The sequence below is a fragment of the Drosophila subpulchrella genome, chromosome X (genome assembly GCF_014743375.2).
Source record: "Drosophila subpulchrella strain 33 F10 #4 breed RU33 chromosome X, RU_Dsub_v1.1 Primary Assembly, whole genome shotgun sequence".
Lineage (NCBI taxonomy): Eukaryota > Metazoa > Arthropoda > Insecta > Diptera > Drosophilidae > Drosophila > Drosophila subpulchrella.
This window is the reverse complement of record NC_050613.1, coordinates 5,727,036-5,742,402: the sequence shown is the minus strand read 5'-3', so window position 1 is coordinate 5,742,402 and position 15,367 is coordinate 5,727,036. Positions and strand designations below refer to the sequence as shown.

The window sequence follows — 15,367 nt, the reverse complement described above, 5'->3', positions numbered from 1 at the left end:
ACCATCATAATTTTTAAGCGCACCTTTTGATGATCCGAAATAAAAGACACACACAAATTGCAATTGTTTAGTAAAGTTGCGAAAGCGTTGTGGAATCGTTTATTCATTCATGTTACAAATGCACTCTTGGAGAGTTTTAGTACTAGCCTAGCGCGATCGCGATCTTCTCTTCTACACTTTCTGCGGGCCTCTGCAACTGCACTCTTCGCACTTACACATACAAGTCATTAGAAAGAGACAGATTGAGAGAGTTGAGATGGGCAAGTAAATAACACAAGTACATAGTTCTCTATATATTATATATATGTACGTAGATGTATATACTGTATACGACAAAGCGAAAATAAATGTATATGTGTATATATTTATATTTATTTTATATTTATATTTATAATATATGTATAGATTTGTAGCGCTGTTGCTAATAGTTTTCACATATAAAAATGTTTCCTTTGCTAGACATTTACAACATTTATACCCAAGTGGCAACTATAATACATATAAGTACATTTATGTATATCAATATATAACTCTTTAGATCTTTTTGTAGGCATATAACTGTACGTAGCCGTTTGTATAATGTAGGTATCGGTATCGCTATCGCTATTAGCTGGGCGCGGAACAAATCGATGGTGGTCCAGAGACAGGAGCAAAAACCTAGGGCTCTCATATCTGTACTCCCCATTTCCTGATCTGAACCCTGATATTATATGGTATGTGTGTGGGGGTGAAAATATAGGCTAGTAAGCTTTGATTTGATAGTGCAGCAAGGTGGCTAGAATTTGTTCGGTTATGTTGCTTTCGATAATTTTAATATTTTTCTCTTAGGTACGCACACTGGTACAAAAGTATGCAAGTATTTTTTAAAGGCAGCGCGGGACTACTTGGACACACATATGTTTTTAGTATAGGCTTTATGTGTATGCTTTTGTGATCTAATCTTTAATGGTGGTAATCGTGGATTAATGGGCGGCACTGATTTTGTGTTAGTTAACATTCGCTATAAGTTTACATAGGTTACACTCTTAATATAATGTATATTATATATATGTATATATATATTTATTTATATATAATTTACTGATTTTTAGGGCGGGACAGGTGCTCGCTGATACATCTTTACAATATAAGAAGTCGAAAAGTGCTGGGAGAGGAAGTGTTGTCTGGGTGGGAGCTAGAAGGAAGAAGGTGGAGCGGGGGCGGGGGCGGTGCAGGGGCTAAGTGTGAGAAAGTCTTGACTTAATTTAATGTACAGGACTACGTTTGCTACGCTTCTTCGTCATGTTCATCCTCCAATCGCAATATGATATCCTATATATCTGATATCCTTGCAATGCATCGACACTGTTGTACTTTCGATAGTTTTGCTTTTTTGTGCTGGCATGTTGAGCTTTTACTTTGAAATGGTTTTGCCTGCTGTGCTGGGAACTGCGGGCGAGAGAGAGAGGGACAGATGGAGAGTATGCGAGCAGTGTGACCAACGTTGCATGTAAGGCATTTATGCTTAAAACCTTAAAATAGGATATTCAAGAGGAATAAAGAACTGACAAGCTACTTAAAGGTTTCTTGTTATCTGATTCTATTGTAATACCTGCTCCATCAGTATAAAAATAATACTTTTACGGAACATTGCACTTAAAATCGATCTAGAAGATAATACTGACAAGTTTGCGATTGAAACAATCAAAGATCACAAGTTACAGGTAATATATGAAGTTTGGTTTAAGGAAATACTGTGTGGGTATATGTATAGTTTAGAGTCTAGACTACACCCTTCGATATGTTGTTGGCCGCACCGAAGCAATAACACTCCACTGACAGAGAGAGACAGATATAGAGAGTGAGACAGTGAGAGCATGAGATGCAGACGTAGCTGTAAATTAGCCATTTGGGAGCGGGAGGAGGATTATTTATGGAGGACTTCTGGAAGGAGGGATCCTTTGGTAGGGGCAGGGGCTGCGCCTACAGATCAAAATAAAACTCAACAAGCATGGCCTAAAACTGGTTGACCTTCAGCTCGTTGCCCTGCAGCTGAACGAGACGGAAGGCCTCGCGAATGGTCGGTGTCATCAAGAGCTTGAGGTTCTCCTCAGCCTCGCCTGGCAGCGAGCGCAGTAGCTCCATGGAGGCCACCACAAGCTGGGCGAGGGCAGCCCTCTTGTAATTGGAGTCCTTGAGTATGCTGCTGGCCCGCTGCTGTTCGATTTCCGGCGAGATGGACTCCGCCTCCGAGGACTTGGCCTGTCGATTGGTGTCAAACGGATTGCTGCGGCACTTGGGCTGAAACTCACTGATCAACGTAGTCATGGTCACGTTCTCCTCCTCCTGCAGCTGAACGCACTTGGTCGGCGAGGTGCTATTACCGGATCCGGAACCAGAACCCGAGCCCGTATCCGTCATCTCGGCATCTCCATTTCCGTTTAGAGAGATGCACATGGGCTTGCTCTGCGGATGGTGGTGCAGTTGCGGTGGCTTCTGCCGCAGTTTTCCCGATCCACTCTCGATCTCATGCAGGGCAGAGTTGCTCAAGTAGAGCTCACATACCAGATTCCAGGCATCCTGCAGGCAAAACAGGTACCTCACAAAGTTCTCCTTCTTCTTCACAGTGGTGGTATTCAGTCGGGAGCAGGACTCCAATATAAAGTTGAGGTCCTCAGGCCCTAGGTTGTAGACCACAATATCATTGAGATGCGAGTCCACCAGCGCTATGTAGTAGATCATCCACGAGGAGGTCATCTGTTTGTACAGATTCGCCGCGTACTCAATGTTCGACACCTTCTGCATGAGGAACTTGAGACCCGGTCGCGAGTCAAACTCCAGGGCCGACATCAGGTACTGCTTGACGCAGCGCAGCAGGATCTCCTTGGAGCGGAAGTCCAGGTCGTAGTCGTGACTGGGCGAAGCCGCTGAAGCGGCATAATTGTCGAAGATGCAGGTGGACACCGCCTGGGGCACACACTTTAACCGCGACAACAGCAACTTGGCCACCAGCTGGAGCAGCATCTGGTTGGCCAGCAGGCCCACCACCAGGTTCTTGAACGGAATCCGGATCACAAAGTTATCCAGGTTCGAGTTGAAGCCATTGTTAAGTGGATACAGGAGGAAAGAGTAGCTCCTGTCGTCGGACAATTTGCACTGCGCGGCACTGGGCGTGGGAGCCTGATTCTGACCCGGTTCCCGTTGATTGTCCGATAGGAAAACTTGCTGTGCCAGCGCATAGATCCTGGCCAGCTCCTCCAGGCTGCTGTCCCGTCGAGCAGCAACCTTTACGTTGGCGCAATCCCCATAGAAACTATTGGATTTCTCATGGAAAGCAAACGATAGCTGACGCAGTGGAGCAATTGTTACCGTGCAGGCGCGATGGATGGCCGAGCAGGCGATCATCCACTGGGACTCGTTGAAAAGCATTCCGGTGGAGAGGATCACGTGTTTGAGGCAGGACACCGAGATCCTGGCAATCGCCTCCTGCGACTGGGCAGCGCATTCGATTAGGACGAGGAGTAACTGTTTTAGAGCCAGCGTTGCCGAACCCGAGATCTTGGTGGGTGATTCTATAAGGTTCGATCCGCCCCCTACTCCGTTCTTCTGCTGCTCTTCGCTGGCGGAGCTAGAACTGCTGTCGTACTGCTGGTTATAACCACAGCCTTGATCCTGAACAGGCTGCGACTGCTGCTGCTGCTGCTCCCTTTCGATTCTCTCCGTTACAAACTTTAGCTTGGAGTACAGCAGGTTGTCTGCCGGGTGAACTATCTGCGCCAATCGTGTCTTTGTGCCCGCCCCCAGGCGCCGCTGCTCCGGCACTGACTTTTCGATGAACTCCACCACCAGATCGGTGGTCATGCAGCAGCAGTGCTTAAAGTTCTTCTCCACCAACTGCCAGGAGGAGCCCGTCTTGTTGATGTACCGCAGCCAGTCCTGGATCATCGGCACCAGTAGATGGTTGATGCAGTAGAAACCGAAATCGATGCCCGGACTTGCCAGCAGGTTTTTAAACAGTTTGAAGATCGTCTGCAGGATGGGAGCCTGGTGGGAGTAGGGACAGACGATCAGCGAGTTGGTGAGTCCATCGAGCAGCAGGAACCACACTTTGAGCACACCCGACGGCTTGTCCATCTCGTCAATTTTGACAATGGTGTCCTTATCAATATGGAGCGATCGGTAGGATATCATATACTGCTCGTTCCGCGTTTGCAGATAGTCGTTACCAAAATACGTAAAGTTCTCCATCGAACTGGGTATATTCGCGTCAATGATGTGCGTATAGGAGATGCCCTTGATCTTGTACGTGGAGTGGAAGTTGGGGCACTTGGGCATGCTGTGCATAAAGCCCAAAATGCTGGAACAGCGCTCCAAGAAGCGGAGGGTCTCATGGAGGAAGTCCGTGGGCCGGAAGGTGTTGTCCTCCTCCTGTTGGCCACCATTTGACCCAGTTCCTCCCGCTGCACTTCCACTCCCGCCGGAGCAAGCGTTGTTATTCCCTCCGCCAGAGATCTCCAGGTAGGAGAGCAAGCACAGGATGCAATCCAATCCCGCGTTGGCAAACACCAGCGTGTTGTCCGAGTCCAGGAACACCCGGAAGATGTCGATGATGTTGCTCATGTTCAGCATCCGACTGCGGGCATTCCGTAGGGTTCCAAAGAGCGGTCGCCATCCGGAGCGGATCTCCGTGCGGTGCGCCTCCACCACCTCGTAAAGGCAGGCCACGATCTGATCCTGCACATCCACATCCGTGTCCATGCTCAGCAGATTCTCGAATGGCTTCAGCAGCGCCTCGTTGAAGTGGAAGTACGGCAGCTCCGACTGCTCCACCAGAAGCGCCGTGATGATGTCGTGGATATACTCGATCGCTCGCTTCGAAATCATCCGGTCACGGTGGCAGGCGGCCTGAATATTTAATAATAAAAATATATTTAAAATATTAAAAAAACAAGAAAGGAAATGTAATCCGGCACGCAGAACATTATATATCGTTGTAGATAACATGCATGCAATTAAAATCATATTAAATTAATTCATTTGGAGTAGATTTCAATATATACTGACCGATAGTTAAGCCACATGTGCGTAAAAAAAAATTGAGGCAAGATGTCTATAACAAAATTATACTCACATCCATCAGATGCGGTCCTGTGATGGCCCAGACCTTGAGAACGTGCAGCAGTGGGCGCGAGCTTCGAAATACCTTGAGCGTGACATCTCCAATCCGATGAAGGAGCAGGGACATTGGCAGCGAGTCCAGTTTCTTCCAACCCTTGCTGGGCCACCAGATGCGACTGCCCTTGCGAGCCACCTGGCTCTTGTATAATTGCTCCCTGGAGGCGCGGCACAAATGCTTGAGGAACTGGCACAAGGAGGGCAAACTGAGCCTTTCGGCGGCGTCTCCAAAGAGGTTCTCCGCCTGGTGAGACAAGGCGCAGAGCACCTTTGAAGTGTCGCTCTGACTGAGCAGCACCGTCTCATTCGTTCCCGAGTAAACCTTCAAAATGGAGGTGATGTTCGTGTTGGGACTCTGCATCGGTGCCTGCAGGAAGCTGTACACATCCACACTGAGGAGGAGAATTGAAAGGTGATTAGGTGAAAATGAGATGGAAAAAGAGTCCCTACCACGTCTCATCATCATCGATGGGTATGGAGGATAGGTTGAGCTTGTCCTGGGCATTGCCGTTGCTCAACTTCTCGCCCGTCTCCAAGTCCCGGCGACTGCTGCCGGGCGATGCAGAAATCGCCGGGTTCTGCATGCTAAAAATCTCGTGCTCCAGCTGGCTAACATGCCGGCAAACGGCGAAGATGCTCGGCCAGCAATCAGCACTGTAGCTGCCCAGATTCAGGCCGCCGGTGAGCACCACGTCCATGGACATGGCCTGGCTGGCGGAGATTCGCGGTCCGGAGGTCTGGCAGACATTGGAGGCCAGCAGGTTAAGTATCTTCCCGGCCAAATGCTGCAGATTCAAACTATTGCTGAGCGTGGCGGCCTGATAATAAGAAAAGTATGGTATTAGTATAGTACTAGGAAGAATGATCTTCAACTCCTTACCGAATGCAAACCGTCCAGGCACATGGCATACAGGGCCTCTCCATTCGATTTATTCGCCTTCGCCTTCACCCTTAGTGTTCGCTTGGACAACGCCACCAGTTTGTTGGAGGCGGAACTGGTCTGCAGATCGCCCAGCCCAGAGCTCAGCACGATGACCATCGAGTCCCAGCAGCAGGTGAGCAATCGGCGGCACAGCTTCTTGGCCGCCTCCCTGCGCTTGTCATGGAGCTGCTCCTCCTCCTTGTGCTTCACATTGGCCGTCTGCAGGCGCTGCCACTCGGATAGCATCTGAGTGGCACCCAGTCCTCCGGCATCGCACAGCATATCGACGAGGGCACAACGCGGCCCCATCCCCTCCAGCTGCTGACGGGGCATGGCCTCTAGGACATTGCACACTGTCACCGATTGGTAGAGCTCGCACAGCCACGGCGAGGAGAGATAGACGAGGACACCAGTGTTCTGCACCGAGGTCACGAACTGCTGCTCCGACATGGGCACCAGGATGTCCTTGTGGGATATACCCTGGGCCACCTGCTCGTAGTAGCCAGCCCGCATCAGCTGCAGGCTGAGCAGCAGCGAGGAGTAGATGGCCAGGTAGATCCCGTCCGCATTGATGGCGGTTAGGTTATAATCAAAGTCCGAGAAGTTCATGCTGTTCTCCTGGCAAACGGCCGAGGCGAACTCCTGCATCGCCTCGTCCAGCTCCACGCAGCTGCGCAGGCGAAGGAGTTTCGGCACCAGATCCTGCCTCAGAGCCCGAGCGAAATCGCGGGCATGCTGGCGATCATTATCGCTATCGGTTCGTACGGGCATTACGGGTGCCTCCAGGTGAGAATATGGCCAGCGGTTCTCCACACGAGATGTTTCATCGCTGGAGCTGCTGGGATCGTCGTCCTCGGGTCCTTCGGTATCTCCAGAGCCATTGGAGGCCGCATCCTGCTCGTGCGGCGGCTCGCCCTCGCTCTCCGATCCCGACGAGGTCTCGAAAACGTTCTGCCGGAACTCCACGATGGCATCGCGGTAGGGAGCCGGCAGACGAGCCATGCTCTGGTAGGTCAGTGGGCCGGAGTAGTCGGCGTCCTTGAGCAGGTCGTGCCGTCCGTTGACCACCTGCACGATCTGGTCGCTAATCATCGACTCAGTGAGCTCTCCGCTGCAAAGCACTTGGAGGCTGTCCAGAAGGGCCACCATGCACTCCACGCTCGCCTGCAGGCTGGCCTCCGTGGCCGAGCCCACGCCGCTGGCTCCATAGGCACACTCTTCCATGGCGTCCACCAACCTGATAGCAAATACAATATGCATTATTAATATAACAAAACATTATAATCCGTAATGCTACTGAATTATTCTGTGTTTGCTAAAAGTAACTGAACATTTAAAAGAACAACCCATGATATTTGTAAACGTTACTCATAGATTAAAAGGGTATACAAGATTCGTCAGAAAGTATGCAACAGATAAAAGGCAGCGTTTCCGATCCTATAAAGTATATATATTCTTGATCAGCATCGCTAAACAAGTCGATCTAACCATGTCCGTCTGTCTTTCTGTCTGTTTAATATTTTAATAAAAATTTAAATAAGAGTTTGTTTTTATTATACACGCCAAATATTAATTCAATCGGACAACTTATTAAAAAGTTATAACCGAATAATAATCTATATTTTTCAATTCAATCGAGATAGCACACCGCATGCAGTAAATTAGCTGTTTTCGCTAATCACTATAGGCAAGTTAGCGCTGTAGGCCAGGTGGCGCTATAGAAAAAGAGTATAGGTGGCGCTATAGGCTAGGTTAGTGAAAAAAGCCAAGTTGCTTTAAGCATATATCCATCCTTCTAGCACTCCCTTAAGCTGAGTAACGGGTATCTTATAGTCGAGGGCACCGACTATAGCGTTTTCTCTTGTTATTACTTGAACTCTACAATATAATGGTCTACTCATATTACTTACAGCCGGAATAACGCCATCTCATCGCTACAGCCCTGAGCGGTGTTTTTGTCCACATATAAGATCACCGCCAGATCGATCAGTCGCTCCGGGCTCTTGAAGATCTCACGTACGCATCGAAGGGGCTCTGTGCGATTTTGGGGAGCCGGCAGCAGGAGCATCCGATGGAACAGGGCCTCCAGCATAGGACGCAGTGAGCCATGGGCGCCGGCAATCCGAAGTAGCTGAATGGCGGTCAAATAGACACAACGGGCCTGCGGACCATCCAAACCCGGACCCGTAAAGAAGCCACGAGCCTCGTTCTCTATCATGTGCAGGGCGTCCCTGAAAGAAATATATAATAATATTTAATTAACTCCAGTTCTGAAAATTCTTAAAACCAATAAAATGTACATATAACAAGAAAGGAATCGAACTTCGGCAAGCCGAAGTGTCTATACCCTTGCAGTTCGTTCCCGTGGGAACATTGTATGTACAGAGCTTTCCGATTTTAGGAAAACTAAAAAATAGTACTACTATTACTACCAAAAGTCTGCAAAATTATAAGAATGATATTCCCAAGAGTAGATGTTAATATGTTAGAAAACACCGAAGATATATTTGTGTACACTAAAAAATCATTTTTTTACCCTTGCAAAGGGTGTGATTTATTTAGTCAGAAGTTTGCAACGCAGTGAAGTAGACGTTTCCGACCCCATAAGGTATATATATTCTTGATCAGCATCACTAGACAAGTCAAAATAGCCATGTCCGTCTGTCCGTTTCTACGCAAACTAGTCTCTCAGTTTTAAAGCTATTGGGATGTACAGCTCCCATAAGAATGATCAAAAAAATATTTTTTTAATAATTATAAAATAATTATAACTTCGGTATTGGAAATATTATTCTTTTAATATTATAGTATTTTGAATAAAATTTCATTCATATCAGACGACTTCATCATAAAGCTGCCATAGGAACGATCGGATAATTAATGACAAAATAATACATGGGCCGCTATATTTCGTTTTTAGTAAACATACACGGTAGTAAATTGAAATGGACCATTATCTCAACATTTTTGTAATTAGTTTTGAGTTTTCTAAAAATTTGAAAGCTCTGTATATACAATGCTTCCACAGGAACGATCAGCAAGGGTGTAGAGACTTCGGCGCCCCGAAGTTAGCTTTCTTTCTTGATTTTTATCATTCCTATGGGAGCTATAGAATATATTTGTCCGACCCGGCTCGTTCCGACTTAAATACTACTTGCATACTACCTATATATACCTTTAAGACTCAGAGACTAGTTTGCGTAAAAACGGACAGACGGGCGGACGAACACACGCACGGACGGACAGACGGGCGGACGGACGAACGGACAGACGGACGGACGGACATGCGGACATGGCCAAATCGACTCGTCTAGAGATGCTGAACTATATGCAATGTAATTTCAAAGCCCTTGAGCTGCTTTATTTTGTTCACTTACTTGTAGGTGAACTTCTTGTCCAGGTTGATCCTGCCGGGTGATCCAAGTGCCGCCGCCAATGTGGGGCAGAACTTCTGCCAGAGAAACGAGGTGAAGTGCGGATTGGCATGGACATTCCGGGGCAGGGCCGAGCTCAACGTGAGGATGCACTCGGTGAGGTACAGCGAGCTGTGGTTCTCGCACTTCTTGTTCGGCGAGGCATTCACATTCGGTTCCACCAGGCGGCTGCAGAGCCACTGCATCACGGGTATGACCTCGTTGTAGACGGCGGAGGCCTGCGTCTGTGTCATCAGGCCGGCGGGCGCCGTCTTCTTGACCTCCTCTGCCTCCTCGATGAGGAAGGCGCAGAAGGTGCGCAGGCACTGGGAGGCGGCGGCCAATGACGCGGCCTTAGTGGCGCGCGAGCCCATTTCCCAGCACTCGCCGCATCTGGACAGGATCTCGATGAGCAGGCGGCCGTTTAAAGTGCAGGCTGGGGAGCAGGCCATCGCCAGGAACAGCCGTAGCACATTGACCACCGTGTCCTCGCTGCTCGTCGACGGCAGGATGCCGTTGGTGGCCCTCAGCAGCTGCGATGGCAGCCACACGGAGTCGTCCTCGGGCTCGAGGCCGATGTAGAAGCGTTCGTCCTTGATGACGCGCTGTTGGGATTGCAAAACAGGATGGACAGGATTAGCAGAGGCTGGTGAAAATGTAAAAAATACAAAACTGGCAGACGGAAAGAAAGAGCAAGTAACTATAACATGTATAAAAAATTAAAGGATTGACTTGAGTTGGAGGTCACAAGGAGAAACTATTAAATCAAGGATATTAAGGAGGGGGAAGGGGATGGTATAAAAATAACCAGAGCCAAAGGGCACACAGCAAAGTGCAGGACCAAGTCCGGAAATATTGATTACCATATTGTTAACCATTCATAAACAAAAGTCACATCCGACCCCCGAGGATACCCAGCAATTAGCCGATTCCACCCATTGCCCACAAATGCCCCAGTTTCCCCACATATGCCATATGCCATCTGCCATGTTCCATATCCCATTTCCCATGTCCTTTGTCCTGTGTGTGCACACGGAATGATAAATCCGCTTTGTGCGCCGGAAGTTCCGGCCGGAAAATGTGTGTCAGTGGTTGTTATGGCCATTGTTACCGCACCATTTACCATTACCCCTCCCGATAATCTCCGTTTCCGGGCAGTGCACTTACATGGAGGCCGTTGAGTCCCATCGTGATGAACTTAGGCCGCTTTGTGTCCAGCGCCATCTGCAGGGCGGTAAAGCAAACGGAGCGCAGCTCGTGCGACGGATCCCGGTGAATTCCATGCTGACGATAGAGTTTATCTGCAGAGAGAATAAAAATTTTGTTTTTTAAATTGGGATAAAGCTACGATCTTACATTTTAAAACAGTATTTTTGAAATATTGAAATCTAACTTATCTACTCAATACATTTATAATTCTAAGTCCTTGAGATATACCAATTATTATTTTATAGTATTAATTCCGTTGTCAATATCAAATCTTCATTATCTGTAAGTACTGTGTCTAAAAATATTTTACCTATTACATTGTAATTTTTATGTTTTTCTCTTTGTTTGCAAAAAGTTAGAGCCGGAATTAGTGGTAAGTCGTCGCGATTAACGGTTATCGCCATGGGCACCCAAGTATGTAAGTAATGCAGGCAGTAAAATCTGTCCCGATAAGCGGACGTTCATAAAATGTGGGTGTGGGGGATGTGAGAGACGCCCACATTCACCCTCACGTGGGAACGTGGGAACTTCCACTCCCACAAATCTTTGCTACTTTCCTGCAACGCAGAAAACACAAAAGCGAGAGGTCAGAAAATCAAAAGGAGACAAGACAAAAATTCTGTTGTGTGGAACTTGCAATATCCTCTATAGATAGAAATTAAATATATTTGTAGACCAAGCAAAAAAACATTTAAGGTGAATACAAAATTTAATGATAAATAAAATATTTTTTTAATAATAATGGTATATGTACAATGTACATTGTAGATATGTACAAATGTATGATATTGAAATCGTTTAAAACAAATTTTTTAGTAAAGGATTATAAAAAAAGATTTATACACTATCGTGTTTGTTTTAATTCACTAAAACTAACAAATAATTTGATTTTGTGCGAAAAAATATTACTCGGGAATTTTATTTTTCGTTTACAGTAATAATTATTATTTAAGTGAGTCAATTAGTAAACAAAAAGCTGTGATTTTATTTGTATCATTTCAGGGACCCTACATAAAACTACGAAACTTTAAAAAAACAATTGCTAAAAAAATGCATTTTTAATATTATCACTATTAAAACTTTTCTGAAGTGAATTCCATTAAAAAGGAAACTTATTTGTATATATTAAAAAAAATCTTTGCTTTCGATAGTTGAATTTTGCAAAACTAAAATGCCGCACTGCAAAATCGAAGAGGTTTGCACAAAGGATGTAGCAACTAACGGTAAACAACAAACTGTGGTCAGGCCACAACAAAAGCAACAAACGAGAAGGGAAAGCGAGAAAGGAAGTGAGGAAATGGTACTGCTCTCATTTGCTTTCCACCTCTCCCCCTTTCTCTCGCTCTTTCTCACTTTCTACGTGCTAACGGTAAATTCACGCATATTGCAAGGAAGGACAACTTACCGTAAGCGATTTGCGCCGTTTGTCGAAGTGCATTGTGTTTAGTTCCCGTTGACTCCTTAATAATCAGTAAAAAGAGGTCCTCCATGGTGCCGCACTCTCTTTCTAACACTCTCTCTTTTTGCGGGCGAGTGTGTGTGTGTTGGGCAAATAATTCCTTGCTGGTGTGAGTGGTTTGTTGTTGCTGCTGCTTCAGGCAGTTTGGTTTGCTGTTGTTGCTTCGCCCTTGCACGCCATCATTGGTAATAACAACAAGAACTCAATTAGAGCCTAAAAAACGGAAGTAAAATCAATACATCAATAATATAATAATACAGTAACGGTAAAGGATGGTTGTTTTGTATGTGTATGTTGCCGCCATATGTGTTCACCCACACACGCACGCATGCCATGAAGTTTGGATGTGTGATTTCGCGTCACGTCACTTTTGCACTTTCCAAAAACTTTTGCTCTCACACTGCAATTGTGCACCTTCGAAAAGTTCAAACAGTGTGTATCCGTTTTCCTTGAAAAACTTTTTTTTACTTTCACACACACACACAGGCGAGCAATGCAGCAGGCAATGCAACGGTACTTTTTGAATTAAATCCATATGTCAAGCCATTTTTGCAGCCCCATAAGCACTTTTCACTGTGATTACTCATCGGGAATTACCATTTTTCGGGGGGAATATATCCATAATGCTTGGCAACGGTTAGCAGCCACCACTTGTGGTTTTTCCTGCTGTTCCTCCACAGTTTCTTCGCACTTTCCTTCTGCTTTCTCCGTGGAAAAATGCGCTGCACTTGCCGTTGGATGCGACAAATGCTGTGTGACGCGAAAGGAAAGCACTTTCTCCATTTACGGCGGAGTGCGCATGGAGTACCGTTAGTTGGGACATGATTGCGCATGTCTGCAAGTCAGCTGTTCGATTGTACCGTTTATCGGTCAGCTGAAATTTTGGAAAAACCAGGGCGGAGGTTTATAGTTTAAAGTTTAAACACTGGAGCATTTCGACCCAAAGACAAACTGAATGATCTCAATATTCTACATCCGTTCATACTGTTGGAAAACATATTACAGCCGCTAGCGTAATTTAACGTGTCTTTTATCTTTCCAGAAAGTATGCTATGATTAAAACTAGCTGAGAGTACGAAGGCAATAAACCCCAAAAATATTAACAAAAATAAAGTTTGGCTTTGAGAAGCTTTATTTCACATTTCGAAACAAAACAACTAAACTAAACTGTTAATATCTAGTTGTAAAGCTCATTTCGAATAGATTCTTCTTTTCCAAATTCTTATCAAATAAATCATTTAAATAAGTACCAGAAAATTGGCTATACCCGTGAGATGTTCCTAGAAGTTTCATTCAGCCCTGGCAATCCTTTGGCTGCAGGCTTTTTTGTTGATTTTTCGACAAATCAATAAACAAAACGAGTTAATCAAAAATATGAATTAAGCGTACAAAATGGTCACCGCCAAAAGCTTGGCTTCCCAACAGACAATTCAAGGATGCCCAAATCCGCGTCTAAGAGCTCCAATTTAGGTGCGCTTACACTTTTCACCTTGACCATTTTCCACAGGTGGTTTTCTTTTTCAGCTCTCTCTCTCTCTCTGTACGATTTAAATGCCATTAATTATATTTCGCATTGATTTAAATAGTTTAACTGACAGTGTAAGATTAGGAGTGAAAAAAATAATAAACAGGATTCAGTTGCGTATATCAAAAACCATTCTTTGCTCTCATGACATAGAAGACTAAAAAGTGCATGTGCAGATTCCTATTTCGCCTACTTCACGGGCTTCGACTTCCACAGGCCGTCGTTGAGGAAGTGGTACGTCTCGATGCCGATGCCCTTGTTCTTCGCCAGACTATAGAAATGGGAAGAGAAATGTGGGTTCAACCATTATTAAGATATACGAAATCTGCAGGCGGCCTTTTCTAAAAGGTACTGAACCTCTGATGCGTATTAATGAAAGCTATAGAGCATTTACGCAGCCACAATTTGCACTTGTACCTCTTTGTAATCATAACAAGTTAACATAACATAACATAATCGTAGCAAGTTAACTACATTGCTACATAGCTGACTACAAAGTAGTAAAATCTTAAAGAAATACCTCAACAATAATCTTCTTGGAGTTACAGAATGGACAATATCTAGTAAATACTCGTATTACCCATTAAATTGGCAATACATGTGTGGAGATTTAGTGATATTCACCCACATTCGGGTCAACTAAACTTTGTTTTGTGGAAAGTTTGATAAAACAGGAAAAGGAGCGTGACCTCTAACCTCTTTGAGCGAGAGAAAAGCAGCGAAACAAAAGACTAACAAACTGGTTCGTAAAACTGAAGGTAAACTGACTAACAGACTATAGGCTATGGTAAGATGAACTAACAAAGAACAGAACGACCTTTACAAAAAACACTTTTGCCTTTGCAGAATGATAGAATGGCTTTTTGTCAAACATCACTTACATTTCCTGTGTGGATAGCGTGAGGAGTCCGATGGCCAGGGCGTGCTCCTTGCCCTCGGCCATGATGGCCACCACGGTGCTCTTGTCCGCCGGGGTCATGCAGGCTCCCGGCGAGGTCAGACCCGGACACATGACGTTCGCTCCACTGAGGACGAAGCGGATGGCTCCCTTGTCCACCTGCTGCATGGTCACGAAGTAGGGAAACTTGTGCAGGAGCCGCAGGGTGGGCATCCAGGGGCCATCGCGATGGCGGAAGAACACCTGTTCGCCGGCTCCGTTCAGCAGGAGTTCGATGTGGTCATGGCTGCAGTGGGGAGGGGAGATCAATGGGGTCATTTGGAATGCTATGTGCGCGTGCCGTCCTACCACTTGGCGATGCGGTACGAGTCCTTCTTGGGCAGGATCAGGTCAATGTGGCTCTCCAACTTGGGGTATGCCTCCAGCAGCTTGGCACGTATGCCCTTCTGCACCGACGACTTCAGCTGCTGGATGCTGGAAATGCTGTCCTTCTCCTCGAATCTGGACAGATCGGAGGGCCATAGTTAGTCAGAACCCGCCAATAACCCCAATGTATACGTACTTTTTGAACATTTTGCACGATTTTCTTTCGCTTTTTTGCAGCTGATGCGGGATGTGGGAAATAATATCAATATATCGATATTTTTCGACATAAATAAATGCTCATATCGTCACAGTGCTGCGACAGCCCTTGCAAATATCGATATATGCACTAGGGATATTTTTGACTTATCAATTAAGTTATACAAGTAAATTTATTTAAATTGCAGTAGCGCACACAACAGAA

At 45.9% G+C, this 15,367-nt stretch overlaps 2 protein-coding genes across 3 annotated transcripts; both read right to left on the bottom strand.

Annotated features, from left to right (window-relative positions):
- Positions 1 to 77: 77 nt before the first annotated feature.
- LOC119556509 (brefeldin A-inhibited guanine nucleotide-exchange protein 3) lies at positions 78 to 12,915 on the bottom strand. 2 transcript variants are annotated; one of them, XM_037868773.1, is made up of 9 exons: positions 12,755 to 12,915; positions 12,104 to 12,370; positions 10,657 to 10,790; positions 9,454 to 10,094; positions 7,987 to 8,307; positions 6,035 to 7,313; positions 5,605 to 5,972; positions 5,111 to 5,546; positions 78 to 4,884 (listed from the first exon to the last, which is right to left on the bottom strand). In XM_037868773.1, the coding sequence occupies exons 2-9, from the start codon at positions 12,186 to 12,188 to the stop codon at positions 1,996 to 1,998; spliced, it is 6,153 nt and encodes a 2,050-aa protein (XP_037724701.1). In that variant the 5' UTR covers positions 12,189 to 12,370; positions 12,755 to 12,915; the 3' UTR covers positions 78 to 1,995. The 2 variants fall into 2 exon arrangements, with proteins under 2 accessions (XP_037724701.1, XP_037724702.1); XM_037868774.1 differs by having other exon boundaries at positions 5,608 to 5,972.
- Positions 12,916 to 13,703: 788 nt separating this feature from the next.
- LOC119556659 (malignant T-cell-amplified sequence 1 homolog) lies at positions 13,704 to 15,265 on the bottom strand. The gene is made up of 4 exons (XM_037869002.1): positions 15,143 to 15,265; positions 14,929 to 15,081; positions 14,564 to 14,866; positions 13,704 to 13,953 (listed from the first exon to the last, which is right to left on the bottom strand). Exons 1-4 carry the CDS (start codon positions 15,151 to 15,153, stop codon positions 13,872 to 13,874), a joined length of 549 nt encoding a protein of 182 aa, XP_037724930.1. The 5' UTR covers positions 15,154 to 15,265; the 3' UTR covers positions 13,704 to 13,871.
- Between the last annotated feature and the right edge of the window lie 102 nt (positions 15,266 to 15,367).